Consider the following 17,588-nt stretch of genomic DNA (forward strand, 5'->3'; position numbering starts at 1 on the left):
TTCAAAGATACTTATACATCAGAGAGGTTTAGCTAAGACTAGTTTAGCTAGACTTCAAACATTTCTTGGAAGGGTTCATGAAGTAACAGAACCGGGTTTGATCAAGGTAAAATATGAGAGACTAGAAAGAATACAAATGAAATATGAAGAAAGTCAAGTTCAATTAGAAAGGATAGCAGACAAAGATCATTCAGAGGACAGGATAGAATTTGAAGAGCAGTATGATAGAGTAAAATCAAGATTTTTTACAATAATGGAAAGCAGAAATAATGTTGCACAAGGGAGTAATCTACCCATTGTTGAAGGGAAAATAAAGTTGCCGATTATTAGTCTGCCTAGTTTCAATGGAGACTATAGCACTTGGCTCAACTTTAGGGATACGTTTAGCAGTCTAATAGTAAAAAATAGTGATTTAGCAGAAGCTCAAAAAATGCATTATTTATTATCTGCACTAAAGGGAGAACCACACAAACTAGTAGAAAATCTAACAATATGTGATGTAAATTTTAGAACTGCTTGGAACATGGTTTATCAGAGATACAACAATGAAAAATTTATTGCGTCGAAACATGTGACAGCAATCTTGTCACTTCCAACAATGAGCAAGGAATCACACGGAGATTTACGGTCATTAGTGAGCCAAGTAAAGAGCAATATGAATGCGTTAGAAGCACTATCTTTAGAGGTTCCATTACACGAAGTACTATTATCATAATTGATACTGGAGAAAATAGACACTCAGAGTAGGCGCGAATGGGAATTAAGCTGCGCAGATCGAAACATGTCAACACTCAAGGAGTTATTGGATTTTCTTGAACATAAATCTCAGGCATTAGAAACAATAAAGGGTACGACTTCGATACCTGAAAACATAGTAAAGTTAGATAGAGGAAAGCAAGCGAGGAAGGCATTGAATTTATATATTATCTTGTAAACGATGGTAGATCATCAAGGTTACATACCATATATTTCACACACATAAGGTGTATGTATTTGATCATGTAATAAGGCAATTCCATACATTTGAAAATGGCACATAAGTGCCGAAAACGTTAATGTTTAATCCAAAATAAACTAGATAAGTATAGACGGTTAGCCCAATTTAATATTATTGTATCACAACTTGCTTATCGGAGAATCATACAAAATGAAAATAATAAAAATAAGGTATAAGCTGCTTGTGTACGAACAAATTTTTCTTCCAATTCAATACAATAGAAGAAAACTTCTTAAAGTTTGATCAATATTGAACAAAATATTTTTCAAAACTATTTCAAATTGCTAACGATTTGACAAGATTTTAAAACATGCGCTTCAAGTTCATTGTAACCTAGCCAAAGCCAACCTACCAAATATTACAATACTAATATATACATTATTTGGCAAATACATGCCCATACAAAATATCTGTATTACTTAATAACTGCACAGCACCCTAAAACTAAGAATATTACGATTGCACATTGTTTCAAAACAAAACATTTTCAATTAGTATTCGCCTATGTTGTAGATTTAGAATTATCTTCATTCAAAAAATACATAACTGGTACTTAATATGAGATAGCCTATTTGTACATACGCATTATGTTTCTTCCAGTTATTGTAGTATGCCACAGAAGTCAATGGTGTTTCAGTTTCAGAAGCGTGGCTGTTCGTCTCAATACCTCAGATGCTGTCTGTCATATGGATGAGAGCAAGTTCGAGCCTCATGCGAGTAATTTTTTTCTTGAACAACGTGGAATAATAAAATTTTATTACTGCCCAGTTTGTTTGGGTTACTATTAAGGCTCAGTCACAATGAAAATTAAACATAACGTAAGCGTTAACTTTAGAATATAAACGTTACAGTAAAATCAAGAAGTCATACCATCATTCACGATGGGAACATAAACATAACCGCAAACATACTTGGTAACCATGGAAACATAACAACGACGCCATTTCCTCATATTCTGTTGTATACTTCAGCGCTCCACGATTGTGTTCTGTTTGCAAATCACGTAAGCATAAGCATGAAAGTTTGGAGTTTGCAAACTTTCATGTTAACGTCTTACGGTAATGTTTATGTCAATGCTTATGTGAATCACTGTGAATGATCCCATTTGGTAGCCTGGGCGCAAACTTCTTTGTTTATGTTACAGTTATGTTTAATTTTCATTGTGAATGGGCCTTTACGCTTGACCTTACATAAAGTTAGTGGTAGAAAATTCAGTTCTAGCTTTTCGCCCCTGTCGAATATATTATATATATATATATATATATATATATATATATATATATATATATATATATATATATATACTTTTTTTCCGGTAAAAGGCCACAGATTACATAGAAGGAGCTATTACATATCTGACGAGAACAAAGTGATTTTTGTGAAAGATAGAGCAAGTTCTTGGCCACGTATGAGGAAAAGAGGTAGTGATGACATTGTGTAATTGTAAGCAATAGTAATGACACTTTATACAGAGTGTTTCAAATAAATGGAATGAAAGTAATCTCAGTGTTAGGGAAATTTTAGCTATAAACAGTTAATGGTTGAATTGTACTGTAGCTTTCCTGAAAAATATGTTAAATGCAATCAGACCTTGTGAATCACCAGTGTCTTGTCCTGAAAACTGACACCTGGTCCAGCAGAGGAGCGTCCTAGGGAATAGTTTCAGGAGAGCAACAAGAAACCTGAGAGACGAAGTGGAAACATTACACTAGTCGACAAAAATGAACTTTTTTTTCTTTCACAAGAAGTAAAATAACATTTTCTAGAAGAATATTTCGTGCTGAATTCAAATATAATTTCAGTTTTTCCCCCATCGGGCAGGAGTTTTTTGTGATATTCATTTGAATTTTTATGATATTCTAAAAAAATCTGTAACTAGCTATCTAACTCAACATTATAACTACTCATTCTGACTTAGCTAGCAAGTGGTAGATAGTGATTTTCGGGCATATTTTGCATCTGGAACGTCTCTCTTCTTGGTCCAACAGTAGTCAGCCAGCATATTGGAACTCCACTTGCCTTGGTACCTCTTTTCCATAGTAGAAATTTGCGGATGAAAACGCTCACCATGCTCATCGCTGACAGCTCCAAGATTTTCAGGGAAGAAGTCCAAGTGAGAGTCCAAGAAGTGAATTTTTAAAGACATGTTGCATCCTATAGCTTTATAAGAATGCAGAAGATCAGTCACTATGTCACGATAGTTTTCTGCTTTATGGTTTCCAAGAAAATTGAAACATAAACTTTTGAAAGACTGCCACGCTGCTTTCTCCAGTGGATTTAACAGTCCTTCGAAATGATCATCACCCATTAATGACCGGATTTGTGGTCCTATAAAAATTCCTTCTTTCAGTTTAGCATCACTGACTTTGGGGAATTTCGATTTCAAGTACAAGAATCCATCAGACTGTTTATCCATAGCTTTGACAAAATTTTTCATTACTCCTAACTTAATATGCAATGGAGGTAACAATATTTTTTCAGGATTCACTAAAGGGACATGTGACACATTTTTGTGGCCAGGGATATGAGATTCACGTTTAGGCCATGATTTTGTAACATAGTGAGACTTCCTATCTCTGCTGTCCCAGAGGCACAAAAAACAGCAAAATTTGGTGAACCCAAGTTGCAAACCAAGCAATAAAGCAATGACCTTTAATTCACCACAGATATACCATTCATATTTTGCATATTGTAGGCTATTTTCTCTAGAATTACTTTATGTAGCAGCACAGCCTTCAAACTAACTTTAGACGAATCTATGAATAGTCGCCACTCATCTGGCCGGTGTTGAAGCCCAAGAATTTCCATGTAGGATCATTTTGATTTTCATCTGAAGCATTTTCAGTTTCAGTTAGGTCAGAATCAGAGTTATTACCTAAGGTCATAACGGCATATACTGGTACAGGGAACTGTTCATTGTGTAAGACAGGCCTTATTGCAGATTTCAAAGTAGGATACTTAACTGTATGTTTTGTTTTAGATGTGATTCCTGTAATATTTGTCAAACAGAAATAACAATCACTTAAATGATCCTTCGGTTCCCTCCAAATCATAGGAATTGCAAATGGCATACGATGTGTACCCAGTCAGCAATCTAACACACGAAACACAGCATGTATTTGGGGCCCAGCTCTTATCAAAATCACCAGCCTGACAGCCAAAGTAAAGTCGATAACACTTCTTTACAAGTGGGGTCAAATGTCGCCTCTGAGATTTGAAGGTCAGCTCACCACAAATATAGCAGAAACTGTCTACATGATTTACACACTTTCTTGGCATGATGAACAACACTAAGCACTACATACGCAATACACTTCCGAAAGGAAGGAACTATTTCACTACTGAACAAACTCACGGCCAGCTCGATACTGACACATCACAATGCCAGATGAACAGGTCTGAGCATGTCCAAACATGAATGAACCTGCACAGGATTGTTTTATGGTGCTTCAGCATAATATTACAAATCATTTCCTTAAATACAGCTTGGATAAAATCGCTACATATGAGGTAACGGTTCCTATGACAGGTCAAAGAAAATGCTAAAATCCGATTTTAAAAAGTAGCTGTCACAAAAAAAACTGTGCCTGATGGAAAAGTTCTGACTACATATCTGAATTCAGTATGAAAAACTGCACTAGAATCACTAATCAGATTTCTTGTGAAGAAAACCTTGTCGACCAGTGTTATTAGCAAGTACGAATAGACGCAAACTAACTTCTGCTGGTCAGATTAGTTTACAATAGGAATAACGTTAAAATTATGTTTAAAGAACAATTTTTCATAACTGTCTTTCTTTTTTTTGTTTTGTTTTTTACTTTTTTTAAGAAGACAAACTATCTTCTAAGTAATGGTTCGATTTTTTTTTCTATGTAAAGCCTAATAATAACTAATAGGATTTGGGCAGTAATTATTTCACTTTCTCTAAAACAAACTGAAACATCGGTCCCATGACCCAGTAAAACTCCACTTTCGAGTTATTCAGGAAATAATAATCACTCCGATCAGGCTCGAATCCACTCTTCTCCGCATTACTCGCAGATGTCTGAGCTACTGAGAAGAGACGGAACACTTCACATAACTTTACCTAATTAGCATGTAGTGTTTCGGTTTTGCATAACTTCCGATGTTTGGTTATTATAGTGGGACTGTAGCCTAAGAGGCAGGAAAATCTGTCAACAATACATCAATTGCTTCTTGTAACTTGCAAATCAAGATTTCAGGTATAACTCCCTGTAAAGTTGATTTGAATAATTTCGAGGGAAAAATTGTTCCGGAGCCGGGTATCGAACCCGGGACCTTTGGTTTAACGTACCAACGCTCTACCACTGAGCTACTCGGGAACTCTAACCGACACCGATCCATTTTTTCCCTCTATATCCACAGACCTCAAAGTGGGCTGACAACCGTCAAGCAACCAACTTCGAGTGCACACTAACTCCGTGTGACTTAAATTGTGGCTTTCTGTTAACGAACAGTGACGTGTATTATGCAAATCAAGTCACCGAACAATTTTTCCCTCGAAATTATTCAAATCAACTTTACAGGGAGTTATACCTGAAATCTTGATTTGCATAATATACGTCACTGTTCGTTAACAGAAAGCCACAATTTAAGTCACACAGAGTTAGTGTGCACTCGAAGTTGGTTGCTTGACGGTTGTCAGCCCACTTTGAGGTCTGTGGATATAGAGGGAAAAATTGGATCGGTGTCGGTTAGAGTTCCCGAGTAGCTCAGTGGTAGAGCGTTGGTACGTTAAACCAAAGGTCCGGAACAATTTTTTCCTCGAAATTATTCTTGTAACTTTCCAATACACACTGTGTCCTTAAAGTCATGGTGGGGTTACCAAGTTTCCTAGGTGTACTAAAAACAGAAGACGGGAGTAACTCCAGGACACTAGTAAGTAGCTTAAAATCATGCCATAATGTTGCAGGAAGTCATGATCAACTGAAAAAAAAAATCCTCTTAGTCATCCTTTTGTACTTCAGTACAATACATCGTTACGATGAAATTATACTGAAATAGACAACATTTCCGTACGAAACTATTGCAGTTAATTTACCATGCGTTTTTGGTGTAAGAATACTTTCTTTGCTGATATCAAATTACACTGGTCAACAGCCATTTTGCACCAGACATAAAACTAACAAACTCGTACTAATTTCGACCTCCCGAATTAAAAAAATAACACACAAAATGTTCCAACCGTTCAGGTTTTCGAGATGACAATATAATTCATTATATATGCAGTCTATTTAAAAAATCACCGTATTTCGTCTGAAACTACTTTGTTCTACAAATGTGATGACCCATTATGTGAAAACATGTTAGAAGCACTTGAAGAAATGGAAATTATTTTATTGCCCTTTTACGAGTCTATTTGGAGGGAGTGAAACAGGTTCACAGTATGAATTCGCTTGTGTTTACCTGATTTTACTTGAGATGTGCATTTCTTTCACTGTGAGCTGTAATGACATTACTGTAATTTATATTTTGCAATAGACCACCTTGTCAAAATGACTTCTAAAAGTGGAAATTGTTTTATTGCCCTTTTTGGTTCCATTTGGAGGGGGAGAAACAGACTTGCTATATGAAATAGCTTCAGTTTACCAGGAGATTTCCGTGGTGTTAGTATTCTGTGCAAGACGTGTATTTATTTAAAGTGTGCTTTAATAATAATATTCAAATTACGAATGGTTTATATGTGCGGGTTTGAAGATTGTAATATTGCTTCTTGGAATTCAATTAGGCTACACAAAAATGTTACTGCTTTCTGTGCGAATGGGACAGTTGCACTCAAGATAAACATTATAAAATAAAACAACGATAACTAGAGCCAGGGAAGAAAAATATTACACATCAACCCCTTCTACCTCAAAGTAAAATACCGTAATTTTAACCTCTTCACACATTAAGTTAGGGTTAATAAAGAATGTTGTTAAAGGGATGAATCATAAAATGAAGCATTTAAACATATCCAGGAAAAATTTCCTGCTATTAGTGACTCGAAAGTAAAAGAGGGAGTTTTCAATGGACCACAAACTAGAGAAATAATGAGGGACAATCACACTGAATCTTTGTTGGAAGGAAAAGAGAGAGCTGTCTGGACTGCATTCAAGGAGGTTGTATGAAATTTTCTCGGTAACCGTAGAAGTGAGAACTATAAAGAACTAGTGCAAAATTTACTGTTGGCGTATGAAATTATGGGTTGGAACATGTGCTTGAAAATTCACTTCCTTCACTTCCATCTTGACTTTTCCCCCCAAGAATTGTGACGATTTCAGTGATGAGCATGGTGAGCGCTTTCATCAAGAAATTTCAACTATGGAAAAAAAGATACCAAGGACAGTGGAGTACCAATATGCTTGCAGACTATTGTTGAACTTTATCTCGTGATTTACCTGATGCCCAGTATGAAAGAAAATGCAGAAAAAGAAAGCTATAATCTTCTGAACAGCGAATATTTGACCTTAGTGTCATTATATAAAGCAGTACTTTGAATAGATATAATTCGAAAATTTCTCGAAAACCGTAACCAACAACTGTTTTTATTGTCATATTCTTATTCAGGTTATCATCCAGTCTGCTGTCCAAAAATCTGAAAGTTAGAATTTATAAAACAGTTATATTACCGGTTCTTCTATATGGTTGTGAAACTTGGACTCTCACTCTGAGAGAGGAACATAGGTTAAGGGTGTTTGAGAATAAGGTGCTTAGGAAAATATTTGGGGCTAAGAGGGATGAAGTTACAGTAGAATGGAGAAGTTACACAACACAGAACTGCGCGCATTGTATTCTTCACCTGACATAATTAGGAACTTAAAACCCAGACGTTTGAGATGGGCAGGGCATGTAGCACGTATGGGCGAATCCAGAAATGCATATAGAGTGTTAATTGGGAGACCGGAGGGAAAAAGACCTTTAGGGAGACCGAGACGTAGATGGGAGGATAATATTAAAATGGATTTGAGGGAGGTGGGGTATGATAATAGAGACTGGATTAATCTTGCACAGGATAGGGACCGCTGGCAGGCTTATGTGAGGGCGGCAATGAATCTTCAGGTTCCTTAAAAGCCATTTGTAAGTAAGTAAGTAAGTAAGTAAGTATTCTTATTCAGGAGCCTCAAATTATAGAGAAAACATGTATCACATGCCCAGCACAAAAAAAAAGTTAAAATTTGTTACGCAGTGTTATATTAAGGTGTAAGGAAAGGAATGTAATGACATTAAAAAAAATTAACAATCAAATCACATGCCACTCCTTTTTCCCCCCTCTACTGATCAGTGCTTGTTTTTTCTCCAGCTCAACTCGGAATGGTCACTAATGCTAGAACAGTTTGGTTATTTGTATTCTAGAGTCTAGCCATGACATGCAGCAATAATACCCATTCCATCTTAATGACTGTATAGAAAATGGATGTTCAAACAAGCGTGCAATGTGCGTTGTGGATGGCAACCCACGTGTGTTGTGAGCACTGTATGTGTTTAACAAATAACCACTGCACAAAACTAGCATTCGTTGCTGGGATAGACAGCTGAAAGAGACGTAAATTTTACTAGACAAAAGCATTTAGATTTTAATTTTTTGCATTTTATTCTAAATTACACATGGTCCAATACTGGACACTACCAGTGTTTCCAGTACCAAACAGAAAATAATTATTGTTGCACATAAAATAATGCCATCATTTGCTTTCAAGATGACAGCATCTAAAAAGGGAAAATGACTGTCAGTAGAGTACTGGTGGGGAGAGAAGCAGCAGAGCAAGACCGTGTTTGGGTTTGTGCCCTTAAGAGGGGAGAATGACTTAAAATAAAACCTTTAAAGAACATTCGACAATGAATTGGAAAATATCTTAAACAACTGGACAATTGTTTCCTATCCTGAACATAATCGGACTTCTTAGTCCAGTCTACGATCTTGCTGAGCACTTAAAAAATTGCCACACCAATTCAACAGAACAAAGCAGATAGTGGGAAACAAGTTTTATGGTGGATTTATCAAGCAGTATTCCGAATTTTCTTTGTGTTGTGCTCAATTCACAAGCCTGCAGAGAGCTCCAGGCTTTAACAGGGAACAAGTGAATGCTTTTTTTGCCGAACTAGAGGAACTAATGGGAAAATATTCGTTCCCTCCAAGCGGAATTTTCAACTGCGACGAAACTGGTGTAAGTTCAGTGTATTCAAGTAACTTGAAAGTCTTGGCTCTTAAAGGCAAGAAGCAAGTTTGGTAAATGTGGCAGAAACATCACAATGATGCTTTGCATCAATGCTAGGGAAACGAATGGCTTCACAATTGACAAAGACACACCAGAAGGAAGCGTATTTGACACTCAATACAGCAGTTGGATCACAGTACCAGGCTTTCTGAAATGGTTGAAAGCATTTGTCAGGCCGAGCATGGATTTGAATATCAAGAGCATGCATCAGGCATTTAAAGAAAAGTATCCAGGAAGTGTGGTTAGTTACATAAGTTCTATGATAAAGTTTTCAATAAGGAGTTTCCAAATGCTTCATTTCATCGGCTAAGAACTGATATGTGCAAAACATGTGATGGATTTCCTTGTGAAATTTCTTCAGTCAAAACAGACTCAGTCCCGTGATGTGAAAAGGTATCGAGACTTACGCCATACAAAATGTTGTTGTTTGTTGTTTTCTAATGCCAGGCGCTTGACAATAAAGTCATTTGACCTCTTGCACTCCAATATTTTTCAAAGATATTATCATGACCAGCCACTGAAGCACAGATTTTGAGGTGTTCCGAATCCATTTCTTGGTTTGAGTTGCACAATGGGCAACTGATATATTCCAATTCTATGCAGGTGTTTGGCCAAACAATCATGGCCTGTTGCCAATCTAAATGCAGCTACAGACGATTTGCGTGGTAAATCGTGGATTTTGATGCAGAGAGTTCCATTTTTTCCCTTGGGATTGAGTTATCAAATTTTGTTTGTTGGAGTCTAAGTATGTAGATTTAATAAATCTCTTCACAGAGTAATACGTAGATTTAGTAACAGGTCTGTAAGTAGCAGTGCTGCCCTTCTTTGCTAAAGCATCCGCATTCTCGTTTCCCAGGATTCCACAATGGGATGATATCTATTGGAATACAATTCATTTATTGAGTGATATCAATTGAGAGAGCATTTTAGTTATTTCTGCTGTTTGAGATGAAGGTGTGTGTTTAGAGACGATTGATAGAATAGCTTTTTTGGAGTCTGACAATATAACTACATTCCTAAATTTATTGATGTGGCATAGAAGATTCCTGAGACATTCACTTATTGCAATGATTTCACCATCAAAACTTGTTGTTCCATATCCAAGAGATCTATAAAGTGAGAAGAGACAGCACATAACACCTGCACCGGCACCTTGTTCTCTGGAGATCAAGGATCCATCGGTGTATAAATGAAGCCAGTTTTGTGGAGGGTACCTAATATTAATTGTCTCTAAAGACAATTGTTTCAGTATTTCAGTGTTTACTTCTGATTTCAGTATTTCTTCTGTTAAATTTTGATTATATTCTATATTTAATAGAGTTAAAGGGTTTGGTTTAATTTGTAAGTTTTTTTTTTTTAATTCGGCATATTGATTTTCTGTTTTAATTCTTGAACAATGGATATGAAACTTTTTTGAGTTTTCAATCTACAGAGAGGACTGTTTGAATGCCAATTGTTTCTTGGTAATAAGTTTTTCATATTGAATCAGTGCCATACAAAATGTAAGGGAGTACTTGAGACTGTTATGATGCACGTTTACCACAGTAATGTCAGCTGTGGGTAAGGCTTGGAACTAGTAACACTTGCTGATCGTCAGCAAGTGTTACTAGTTCCAAGCCTTACCCACAGCAACATGTTTTATAGCAGAAGCTCAACTGTTATGATTTAGGCTTACATGTTGCAGATTCTCATGATCGTGTTATGTGTATGTGGGATGAGAGCATTGGCTCTCGTGAAGTTGCATTGTGCTTATTGAAATTAATAAATGAAGGAGGGTATTTGAACAAGAGGAAATTAGCCATTTAGTCTGATAATTGCGCAGATCAAAACAAAAATCGCGTAATGACTTTCCTTATTATGTTTTTGGTACATCATGACAGAAACATGGACATTACAACGAAGCGAATAGAAGCATTTGAAATGTGGATATGGAGAAGGATGGAGCGTGTGAAATGGACAGAGTAAGAAACGAAGCTGTGTTGGAAAGACTGCAAGAAGAAAGAATGATGCTGAAACTGATTAGAAAGAGTAAAAGGAATTGGCTGGGTCACTGGTTGAGAAGAAACTGCCTATTGAAGGATGCACTGGAAGGGATGGTGAATGGAAGAAGAGTTCAGGACAGAAGAAGATATCAGATGATAGACAACATTAAGATATATGGATCATATGTGGAGACAAAGAGGAAGGCAGAAAATAGGAAAGACTGGAGAATGCTGGGCTTGCAGTAAAAGACCTGCCCTTGACCTGTGATCGTGATTTTGGTCTTATTGAGTCTGCAAGGCATGCATTCCAAGAGATGTGCATCATGTTGTGGAAACTGCTCGACATCTTCAATGTCATGGAGACTGAATCTGACCTAAAATATGCTGCAGATTCTGTCATTACGACCTCAAAATGTGAGATCTCAAAATTAAATATGATTCATGTAACCAAATAGTTACCAAGAAAACTCACAGAAACCTAAAGTGGAAGGTGATGAACATTATGAGGAAAGGAAAACGTCCTACTAAGATAAGAGACACTTTCCTGCATGTACTCCCACAACCTATGTTACCAGCTGCTAAAATAGCAGATCTGAAAAACATGATATCGTTTCCACCAGACTATGCAAAAATTCTTTATTATAAAGAACTTTGCAGAAACTGAGTATTGGAACAGTAATCCTGGAACTATAAGAAGACTTTTTTTTTAGTCTACATGACCTTACATTATCACCCCTTTGTGATGTACATGTTGCAATACCTATCTACAAAACATGGCATTTGGAACACTATGAATGTCCACACCTGTGAAGTAACGGTTAGCACATCTGGCCACGAAACCAGGTGGCCCGGGTTCGATTCCCGGTCGGGACAAGTTACCTGGTTGAGGTTTTTTCCCGGGGTTTTCCCTCAACCCAACATGAGCAAATGCTGGGTAACTTTCGGTGCTGGACCCCGGACTCATTTCACCGGCATTATTACCTTCATCTCATTCACACGCTAAATAACCTAAGCTGTTGATAAAGCATCGTAAAATAACCTACTAAAAAATAAAATAAACACTATGAATATCAGAATATTCTATAAGTTTCATTTTTTTATATTTTATACTACATTCCAATTATCAAGGAAGTGTATTTAAGTCTTATACTAACATGTATCCTGTACAAACATGTGTCTATTTTGAACACAAAACATTAAGTTCAGAAATTGAGAAGTTTTTATTGTCTCCTGTGAAATTTTCTGAATGGCACTTAGAACTTTGCCATTTCCACTCTTCAAATAATAAAGAAGGCTTTTTTGCATACCTCGATTTTTGTACTTCCAACCTAATGTAATACTTGAAAGATTTCACTCTGTTAGGTTTCTTCTCATTGCTCGTCCCGTGTCGTTTTATATCACTGGCACATATACCTTGTAAGAACCAGTCTTGCTGATCCTTGCTAGCAATATTAGGCATTCAATTGTCATATTGACCAATTTTTTAATCCCTCAGACCTATTTGCCATGCGCATATACGCAGCTCTCTAGGTGAGTTCTGAAGTGATTTTATATATGAGTACACGTGTACATATCCTGCATGGCTACACAAAACCGGCCATAGTTCATAACCAATTTCAGATATGAATATGTGGTTTTTTCAATTGTATTGCAGAGAGTATGTTTTTTACTGTCATATGGTTATATTATGTTTAACCATTTCGAAAACTGAAATAAAGGAGTGAAGTAATATAAATTCCATTCTACTAGAGCATTTAAATACCACTTTAGCGCTTAGTGCAGGGACTTTTAAATACCATGTTGTCGGGTTAAAACACTCTTTCTGGCATTTGCAGTCTTCACTAGTCACTTTTTAGGGACATTCTTACTGCTGTCGTTAATATGTTCTCCACCATGAATTCTGGCCTTTTCAACATTTCTTCTACATTGCAAAGAATGTTTTGTTCTTTTCTGGCTATAAACACCAGTGAACACACATGCAGCTGGACGTGTATAGTACTGTACCCGGCATAAAGAGCAGTAATGCCAACTGTTTCCTGTTTATTGCAAAAACAACTGGAATCCTGCACTTCAGATGAATAGTGATGCCATTTGCTTCACAGTATTAACTGTCACTTCGGTTGTTTTTCTGCTCAGACTGATGTATCTATGTGTGAGGTAGTCATTACAATGCTCCACTTATTTTCAACCAAAATGTGACTTAGAGTGTTTTTACAATCAGGAATTCAAGTATTTATTTGATTGCACCACAGTTCACTGTTCCTGATCACTTAGCCATGTGCGGAACTTTCTCAATATGTTACAGTCAACTATTCCTGACTACTTATCTCTGTGGAAAGCTTTGATGTACTGTACTGCAATCAACGGCGCCTGATAACTGAACTTTGTATAGCATTCATTTGTATTGCAATCCACTGTTCTAGGTCACTTATCCGTGCACGTAATTTTCTCTTTGTGCTACAGTTTACTGCTTTCCATGCCTTACCTGTGCATAGAACTTCCTTGCTGCGTTACAGCCCAACAGCTTGGACTCCACTGCACTTCTCACTTTATCAATAACGGAATCTTCGTGTAGAAAGTGCACTTCATGTTTGGCTGGATGGACATTCCTAGAGTCCAACTCCAGACTCGTGTATATGAATGGCTGACGTTCTTGTGGGATGTACATCTGCTCAAAGGACTTCTTCAATGCTGCCAACATGTTATAAACATCAATTTGTTACAATTTGTGCATTCATTACTGATGCTGCAGCAATAGAGAAAATAAATAGGAATTCCATCTCAGCTAAAGGCAACAGACTTTTAGGTGGCAAAAATTTTGAATGTGACTATCATGTGATGAAGAAATAAAGCAGTTGACTCACGCAATATATTTACTTTATGTACCAAAAAAAGCTATTTACTGTATGTACAAAAAAAAAAAGTTTTTCGTTCATAAATTAATCTCTTTTACTCTGTTCTCAACTTGAAAACAAAATGTCTTTACATACTGCATGATAACAATTCTGGAGAAAGAGACCACAAATTACAAATTCACTGTTTAGTACTCAGCACAAAAAATAAGCCACCAACCAGTTTCGCTTGGACTTGGTAAAATTTAAATCTGAAAATTCCTGAATGGAAAATTAATGCTGTAGCTATTTAGAATGCTGTACTTTACATAAATACTACAATTTAAGTGTAAATCCAAATTTAATTCACTTACAATGGGAGAGGAGGTCAGAATTAGGCACTTGGGTATTCACCGTGTCCTGGAACTTGACATTTCCATTTCAGAACTACATAAGGTTCCATCTTCAGAGCAGACAGGTAGTCAACTACTCATTATGTCTGACGAATCTGGATCACTGAGCCAAAGTCTAAAGACGAATGTGGGAGAGGAGATTGCTTTTAACTTCTTTAAACACTGCAGTCCTTTAGAAGTTTATTTCTGTTCTGTTTTGCAGCCCCATGAGACAGCTGCAGTCTCAATCAAGATGCAAACCACAGGGACAACTTTAGTGCAGAAGGAACTTGCTTGGTGAGGAGTAGAGAGCTGCACAAACTATCAGCAACGTCGGCTTGGCTTGATGACATTTATCACAGCGCATGTAACGTAACGTGAACCTTGTTGCAGAGTAACTAATAACACAACATGGTTGAAAAAAAAAATCTACCCCCCTCTGTCTCTCTCTCGCCATGCAATATTGATGTAAACCAGAACGTGTAGTATTACAAACTGCAATGGAACATGTTTAATAAAGTTCCTTATAAAAAAATTCTCTCTCTCTCTCCTGCTGTTCTGTGGTTTCTAGTTAGAAATTACATTAATTATCTGTCACAATAGAGGCTCCTTTAGTGCTAAACTGCCGTTAATTACATAAAATTAGAGCCTACATGTTGAAGTACAAAATCTATACCAAAGAACAGGAATGAAATCATACGACAGAATTCCAGAACAGCCACAAGGTTGACTTAGTCATCTATCAAATAGAGTACTGGGTCTTTCTTGGGGATAAAACGCGATCATAACTATATAAAACACAGAATATTTAATCCTCACGTTGGCTTCTACCCGCTCTGCACAATACGAACAGCTCAAGACCATGCTTTCGAATTGCCCAGTAATCGGCATTATGTGGTTCATAGCAGCAAGTTCTTCTTGCATCTACTCATTTTCTTGGATTAGGGTACTTTTGCAAGCCCTGACACTTCCATATGCCAGCCATACAGGTCCCGCCTGGTGCCAGTAGCGTGGCAGCAGTGGTCCGAAATGGAAGCTCTTATTCCTTCTCCCACCGCCTGCGAGGTTCGGTCGGTGATAAAGTTCTTTAATGCACAAAGCATTGCGCCAATTGAAATTCATCGGCAGCTCTGTCAGGTCTATGGGCCGAACATCATGAGTAAGCAGATGGTGCGTCGCTGGCATAGGCAGTTTTCCGAAGGTCGTCAAAGTGTGCATGATGAAGAGCGCAGTGGGCGACCGTCCCTCATCAATAATGATCGTGTTGAGCTGGTGCTGCAGTGCATCATGGAGAACCGTCGCTTCACGATTACGGAGCTGAGCAGCCATTTTCCGCAGATATCGCGATCCTTGTTGCATGAGATTGTCACTAAGCACCTGCTGTTCAAAAAAGTGTGTGCCAGGTGGGTGCCGAAAAACCTGACACCCGAACACAAAATGCAACGTTTAGGAGCAGCACTGACATTTCTGCAACGGTATCATGATGACGGCGACGAGTTCCTCGACAGGATCGTCACGGGCGATGAGACTTGGATTTTGCACTTCACCCCGGAAACCAAGCAGCAGTCAATGCATTGGCGGCATAGTGGATCTCCGGTCAGGACGAAATTCAAACAGACGCTGTCGGTACGGAAAGTGATGTGCACGGTGTTCTGGGACAGGAAGGGCATTCTGCTCAATGACTTCCTTCCAAGAGGTGAAACAGTGAACGCTGACCGTTACTGTGAAACACTGCGAAAATTGCGACGTGCCATTCAAAACAAGAGGCGTGGAATGCTTCATGCAGGTGTTGTGCTCCTCCATGACAATGCTCGTCCACATACGGCTTGGCGCACAGCAGCTGTTTTGACGGAATTTGGCTGGGAGTTGTTTGATCATCCACCCTACAGTCCTGATCTTGCTCCCAGCGATTTTCACGTTTTCTTGCACCTCAAGAAATTCCTGTCCTCCGGTGAGCATTTTGGCAACGACGAAGAGCTGAAGATGTCTGTCACACGCTGGTTCTATTCACAGGCGGCAGAGTTCTACGACAGAGGGATATAAAAGTTGATCCCAGAATACGACAAGTGTCTCAATTCTGATGGTGGCTATGTTGAAAAATAGCTGAAACATTGCTGTACCTGTTGCCAATAAATGTTTTCCTGAAAGTGTGTGTCTTTTTTTTTAAAAAATAGGGAAACTTACTTTCTGGATGCGCCTCGTATTTCAAATACATTATTTGGTTCTAGTTATATTTATACAGTTAAATTCAGCTATAATGGCTGGGGGATCACCATTCTGCCGTCACACCCATACTGGTTGGACGACTATTCACCTTAACTGTGGCATGTGGGCATGAGGCCAGCAGTCCAGCTGATTGACCATAAGCCTTGGCCCTCCATGGGTTGTTGCATCACAGATTTATTTTATTTATAGTTATATTTATAATAAAAATAATGCAACCAGAGGAGATGTATTAGTTGGCATAGACTAATTTCCTGAGTTTGTATTTAGAGGAAGCTGGACATATGAGACTTGAATTAACTTATAATAATTAACAGGAAAACTCTGTTGACAGCTGTACTACTTGATGAGCTGCAAACCTATAGGGGGGTGGGAGTGTACACAAGACATTTGAATGGCCTGAACTCAATTAGGTATCCGAAATGTACAGTATAATTATATTACCGCCAACACTGTCTCTCTATTCAGAGTGTTCTTGTAAAATTATCTCAAAGAGCAATCGTGAACACTGATAACAGAAATCGAACATATAAAACAAAACAGAGATTCAAAACAAGTGAACTCCTATAAAAATTTTAGAATATTTCACTTCCGGTTGTTTCAATGCACACAAACAATAAAATTAACATTATCACAACACAAGAGATATATTCAACAATTAAAATCAAGCATATTTCAAGTCATTATGTTTCATGGAAGTAAAGAGACATAATTTATTATTGCTATGCTGTTTGAATGATTTTAATACACCCAACATTTGTATCATGTCACAGAATGTGAGTACAGTCTATGTGAGGGGTATAAAAAAACTGTGAATTAGGAAGGTTCAGTTATGTAAATCAAGAGTATAGGCTATATTCAGGGAGGTCGTGCATAGTGAGTGTTAATACGAGACAGTTTGTGCTAAATACGACTAAGAAACCAAAACAAGAACACCAAGGCAA

The 17,588-nt window shown here is 37.5% G+C and overlaps 1 protein-coding gene across 8 annotated transcripts in view; it reads right to left on the reverse strand.

Moving 5' to 3' along the window:
* LOC138693721 (conserved oligomeric Golgi complex subunit 4-like) overlaps positions 1-17,588 on the reverse strand; it is a 96,425-nt gene that overhangs the window by 59,564 nt on the left and 19,273 nt on the right. Inside the window, exon 1 of one of the 8 annotated variants that reach the window (XR_011330405.1) lies at positions 13,684-13,856. The exons of 4 other annotated variants lie outside the window; for them this stretch is intronic. Coding sequence is in view for 1 of the 4 variants with exons in the window: in XM_069817546.1 (XP_069673647.1) it covers positions 13,684-13,899 (216 nt within the window). In the remaining 3 variants the exon portion in view is untranslated. Of the gene's footprint in view, positions 1-1,579; positions 2,194-3,960; positions 4,081-13,683; positions 14,638-17,588 lie in introns of those variants that run through there. 3 more of the 8 variants (XR_011330404.1, XR_011330403.1, XM_069817546.1) reach the window with 3 other exon arrangements.

This window comes from Periplaneta americana, unplaced genomic scaffold, assembly GCF_040183065.1.
Source record: "Periplaneta americana isolate PAMFEO1 unplaced genomic scaffold, P.americana_PAMFEO1_priV1 scaffold_19, whole genome shotgun sequence".
Classification (NCBI taxonomy): Eukaryota; Metazoa; Arthropoda; class Insecta; order Blattodea; family Blattidae; genus Periplaneta; species Periplaneta americana.